Genomic DNA, 6,086 nt, shown 5'->3' with positions numbered 1-6,086 from the left:
TGACTGTGTAGTGGGTGCCCAGTGGAGCTTGAAGAGTGTACAGCTTTTGCCAGCTGTTATTTGCAACAGTAACGGCACCATTTGCCACGCACCACATCATCTTTTATGTCTTTTTCTCTTGGTATTTGAAATCCACCCTGGCAAGCTGATGTGGCACAGTCCTCCATGATGTGTACGTTGGGAATGCAACACCAGCTTATCTCGCAAGCCACTTTCAAACACACTTTGGCTATAAAACACTTCTTACTTCTCACTCTCTTCTCACTCACTGCTCTCAGAACCTTCCCTCTGCTCTCCCCATACTCTTCTGTTCCGCTTTAAGGATGTCTCACTCCTTAGGATTGTTTGTGGGTCTTATGTTGGTTGTGGGGGTGGCTTCCACCTCCAACTTCGATCAACTTTTCCAACCAAGTTGGGCTTTTGATCACTTCGTTCATGAAGGAAATCTCCTCAAACTCAAACTTGACAATTATTCTGGTAAAGCCACAGGTTTTTTTTTTTTTTCTGTTTCTTTGAGCATCCAAAGAGATTGTCTTTGTTAGCCTCTTAGTCATGATCTTTGACTAGTTCATCCCACTAACGTGCAATCTAATATAGACACTACGCTTGAGAAAAATGGTTTGTTTTGTGTCGTTAATATTGAGTGGGACATTTTCAGGGGCTGGTTTTGGATCCAAAAGCAAGTATATGTTTGGGAAAGTGACCATCCAGCTTAAGCTTGTGGAAGGTGATTCTGCGGGGACTGTCACTGCTTTCTATGTAAGTGAACAAAATTATTCTTAGTCACCAAGTTATTCCTCGGTTTTTTTGTTTATTGTTAGTATTAATTAACTTGTTATAACAAATATCAATTAATCATCATCAAGAGTGATACTACTTTGGCCTCACTTGACTATGTGGCTTTAACTCTTCATTATTAGTATGGAGATGGTCTACCTCTGGGACCTCATTTAATGCATTCAATTAAAATCAATGTAAGCAACGTTTTTCTGCAAAAAAAAAAATGGACTTGGAATCCATGGAATCCATTTAACACACCCATTAGTGGCAGCTACCTACTACCCTTTACCCTCGTGATTTACTTTACATCCAATTAATATTCGCATTCATTACTTTTGTCTCCGGCGATCTATGAACCAATGCACGGTTAAATTCTGCTGGGGAACTTTACTTTCACCACGATCAACCCAACAGTTATATTATTCTGCGTTTGAATTGACTTTTCACTTTTTTTTGGTTTCAATTATTGGGGAATCTGAATGAGTCTGACACAGTGATAATTGATTTGACAATTGATTTGACGTAGATGTCCTCGGAGGGGCCAAACCACAATGAGTTTGATTTTGAGTTTCTGGGCAACACCACAGGGGAACCATACTCAGTCCAAACAAACGTGTATGTGAACGGAGTGGGCAACAGAGAACAAAGGCTTAACCTTTGGTTCGACCCTACCAAGGATTTCCATTCATACTCTATCTTCTGGAATCAACGACAAGTTGTGTAAGTACCCATTCCTCTTAATTACTGCACACTGCATTAGATTTAAAACCTAATGTAACTTCACTGTTATATCTAAAAAAATGACTATGGAAAGGGAAAAAGCTGTAAGATAGCGTGCTTTTTCCCCTTCGATGGTTGAGCCATCGCAGACTTGTTTTCACTGTGTATCCAATGGGGTTACACGAAAAGAAATCCATGAAAAAAGGTAAGGGAATCTAGGACCATTCATGGGTCTATACAAGAATATGTACGTACATATGTTGTACATATGTTCCCATGCGCTTCAGTATTTGCAGGTGGTACATATTAATATAGACCGAACCAAAATTTACCATGTTGATTTGGTGATCTAAAAGTGTTAAGTTGTTTGGTTAAAATGTTTTTTACATGATCAGGTTTTTGGTGGATGAAACGCCGATAAGAGTGCACACAAACATGGAGCACAAGGGTATTCCTTATCCGAAAGATCAGCCCATGGGTGTGTACAGTTCTATATGGAATGCTGACAATTGGGCCACCCAGGGTGGTCGTGTGAAGACGGATTGGAGCCACGCACCCTTCTTTGTCACCTTCAAGAACTTTGAGATCAATGCTTGTGAATGCCCTGTGGCAGTGGCTGCAATGGATAACTCTAAACGCTGTAGCAGCAGTGAGGGTAAGAAGTATTGGTGGGATGAGCCAAATTTGGCTGAACTCAACGTGCACCAGAGCCATCAGCTGAAGTGGGTTAGAGCCAGACACATCTTCTATGACTATTGCTCTGACACTGCTAGGTTCCCAGTCACGCCAGCTGAGTGTGTTCATCACCGTCACAACTGAGATAATAGATAGAAAGATAGATATGCTTTATTTTGCTATGATTAAGTGGAGTCATGATGAAAATAGGATTGTGGGGGATAGAAGACAAAATGGGGTGGAGTAAAAAGTTGTGGAACATGCCCTTAATGTTTCTGGTTGTAATATATTGCCACAGCATAATGTGAATTATCAGTCTCTTTTCTTGGACAATTCAATTCAACTTGTTTCATTGTTCTAATGGATAAATATCGAGACAGTCCCCTAAACTAATTTCCAGCAGCATGATTTTAATCAAGTAGTGTAGTTTTTCTTTTAAGCTCTATCAACAAGTGGGGGGCAGGTCCCTAAAATTTGTGGGTGGATAAAAAATCTTTAGGGTAGTCCCAAAAGTAGGTGATGTGGATTTGAATAATGATTTTTACATGTGGTGAGACAGGGAAATGTTGATTGGATGCATTTTGGGCAATTCCTTCTACATTTGATCTGTTGATGGATGAAGTGGATTGCTTACTTCAATGAATTGACTTGGCTATGGGACCACAAGCTCACGGGTTGATTGGTTTAAGAGGGACCAAGATGGAAAATTAGTGTTTGATGGAGGAGAAGTAGGGAATTGTGACTTTTAGACACATGAAGATGAACTTTTGTTGAGGTTTGGGAACTTTACTTTATGGGGAGAGGTAATAATGCCCTATTTGCAACCATTTTTTCTATGAGAAAAAAGTTGTCAACTTTGTGCTACCATTTTTCATGAACAAGAGAAGAGGTACAATTTACAAAGAAAGGAGTGAGTGTTTGTGCACATATGTGCGTAAAGCAAGTTGAAATTCCTAAATTGGTTGTTGTATTGTTTCGATGGATAGACAAAGCTTGAAAGAATCAGATTCAATGATCGACCAAAGAGTGGCAAGATTAGATGTATAAACAAATAGAAAAGGCAAGGGGATTGGAATATTAAACAGTGCAATTTAGAAAAGGGTTTCACCAATATGGCAATGATTTTCAACACCATCTTTTGTGAGGAATATGTAATGATAAGATGGGGTATGATTGATTGATTATATTGGTTTGGAGAAAAAAAATGAACAATAATTATGTTCAAGGCAATTTCTGACGTGGAACTTTATAAATTTGGCACAAAATGCCATTTTGTTTTGTTGTTGACCAACACAACATTATAACTAGGATGAGCAAATCTTTCTTTGATTAGGGACAAATATTAGTCTTTAGTTGGTAGGGGTGTCTTAAAAATGACCTATATAGCGTAGCACAACTTGACAAGAGACATGTGAAACCTATGTTGCAATTAGGGTTGTTGCCCAACAATTATTACAATTAATTGGATTAATACCTTGTTAATAAGGTTGGGCCCTTGCTTGCGTGGATAATTAAAGTTTGTCTTTAAGAGGATAGAGGCTCCAATGGTTATGATGGCCTCCTCCCATGGAAAGGGATACTTATGGGCATCTTCAATGAACTGACATAAAAGTTAAAGCTTCAGTTTTTTCAACTCAAATTATTCAATTGAGGGTCCTATTTGGTTAAATGATCGAAAAGTTTTCGGGTAAAAATTTAAGAACTCATTGTGTTGGCAGTCAATTGTTTTTGCACAATCAACACCTGAAAAATAAAAGTAATTTCAGGTTCTGGTGCAGTGTTCAAGAAATTATTAATCTTTTGGGTAAACAGAAAAAATTTTCATTTCGCATACTATTAATATATTTCGGTAATATATATTCATTTTCATTTCCACCCACCAAAACTAATATTTTCATTTCAAATTTGTTAAAATATACAGTTAGATTAATGATGGTATATTGTAACATCCCAAAAATACAGTATAAAATTATATAATAAAATAATCATATTTTTATAATACTATATATCAGTGTTACAAAAATAAAGAATATACGCTTGTGGTCGAACGACCTTATAAAATGACAAGAAACTTAAAATTGTACAAAATAAGCAATCCCGACCGAACGGTTTACAAAAGGCCTATAACGGCCGGTCATACAAAAGAAAAGGGGAAAAGATGATCGAACGATCGTACAACTAAACTAAAATATTGACTGAACGGTTCTACTGTTCGGTCTTAACTTCTATCTCGACTAAATTTTCTTCATCCAGTGCTTCTTCCAACAGCTCGTTTCCTTTTGCTCACATCCACATGGATGATCATTGCAACAGAAAGACAACCGAACGTACAAAACAAACAAGACAAAAAATAGGGTAATCTTATGTAATTTAATTCATGTATCAGCATATATTTCACATAATCAACCAAACAAGATAATTCATTAACTCTTTCATGCAAAACCTAATACTAGACTCTAACTGTCCGGACTGTATGAATTCTGTGTAGCTACGACGTTTGTGCACCCGGGTGATGTAGTAACTAGGATACCCTCAACAGCTGCCACCCGAGGTTAGTCCTATCTATCCAAATTAACCATAAGGACTAGGACCTCTTGTCATTCCCACACATGACTTACCCTTCTCTACGTGAGAACGAGTAATCACGGAATATCAGGATGAACCGTCAGCTTAGCATGCCCACATTCATACTTTACCAAATTCCAATATCCATTCATGAGATATTCCTCCCTGGAATACTCGTTCATAATCATACTCATTTCATCTACATCATATTCCATCATCTTTCATTTTCAAACTTCAATTTGAACGAAGATCCCTTAGGATACAAAATAGCGAACGTAAATCTTCAACCCCTAACGAGACCGAACACTTGTACTGAGACCGAGAGGTTTCCAGTTCCAGAACAGATCAAAACCGAGAGAGAGAGTTACTATCGGGGTTGGAAAGAGACCGATTACAATAATATTTCATAAGGACTAATAGAAGCGAATGTTATTTACAAAGTGAGCCAATTTAATGAACTGACTCATGAACGTTTAGATCGAACACCGTAAAGCCTAGGCCGAGTACTAAGACTCTAAGCCGAAACCAATAAAGACAAATACTGTAAGACATCAATTGATAGTACTTGAAGAAATCATATGAAGAAACCGAACACTATAAATACTTAGCTTATTTATGAGTTTAACATCAATAAAACTGAATGCAAGTCGAAGACCGAGCACGGTAGAGGGTGGACTCTATGGAGTTTGGACGAACGCTCTTATTATCAAGATAGATTACATAAAGTAGAATGAACGCTTGGTGTAAGACCTAGCACTTACTTAGTACAAGTACTTGGTGTAAGACCGAGCACTATTTCGTACGAGCGCTTGGTGTAAGACCGAACACTACTTAATTTATAAAAGAAAGACTTGATAAATATACAATATCAATTAAATAATGTTCAAGAATGAACGAACATACTACTACATATAGATATACTTAAATTTATAACAAAATGCCAAGGAACGAATATCCTTGGTTGAATGCCTATACACAAATTTTACTAGACGAAGACGTTCGGTCCTCAACGGGAATTCCCTCCAAATGAAAGAATCCAGTTCTAAATGAGTCCCCGAGAAAACCGAACGGTCAAAGACCATTCAATAACGAACATACATTTTCATATGGAATTTCATACTTAGGATTATTTATCTCAATTCATTTCTCAACATCTATCTTCATAATTTCATACATCCATATCATAGTAAATTTTCATACTTCATACAGTCAAAAGATAGCAACAATCATATTTCATATTAATTCAGCAATTTAACGAACATACATACATTTCAAACAAACATAAAAATCAAATTATATAAGCTTCCCTTACATCTAATGTGACCGAACGTTCACGGTGGGATTAC

At 37.2% G+C, this 6,086-nt stretch overlaps 1 protein-coding gene across 1 annotated transcript; it reads left to right on the top strand.

Moving 5' to 3' along the window:
* The first annotated feature begins 251 nt into the window (after positions 1-251).
* LOC124835482 (xyloglucan endotransglucosylase protein 6-like) lies at positions 252-2,513 on the top strand. The gene is made up of 4 exons (XM_047310404.2): positions 252-477; positions 659-759; positions 1,307-1,500; positions 1,896-2,513. Exons 1-4 carry the CDS (start codon positions 324-326, stop codon positions 2,317-2,319), a joined length of 873 nt encoding a protein of 290 aa, XP_047166360.2. The 5' UTR covers positions 252-323; the 3' UTR covers positions 2,320-2,513.
* Positions 2,514-6,086: the final 3,573 nt, after the last annotated feature.

This window comes from Vigna umbellata, chromosome 9 (genome assembly GCF_029865625.1).
Source record: "Vigna umbellata cultivar VRB3 chromosome 9, Vumbellata_1.0, whole genome shotgun sequence".
In the NCBI taxonomy this organism is placed as follows: Eukaryota; Viridiplantae; Streptophyta; class Magnoliopsida; order Fabales; family Fabaceae; genus Vigna; species Vigna umbellata.
Note: the sequence above shows the minus strand (reverse complement) of the source record. Positions and strands in the feature narration are given on the sequence as shown.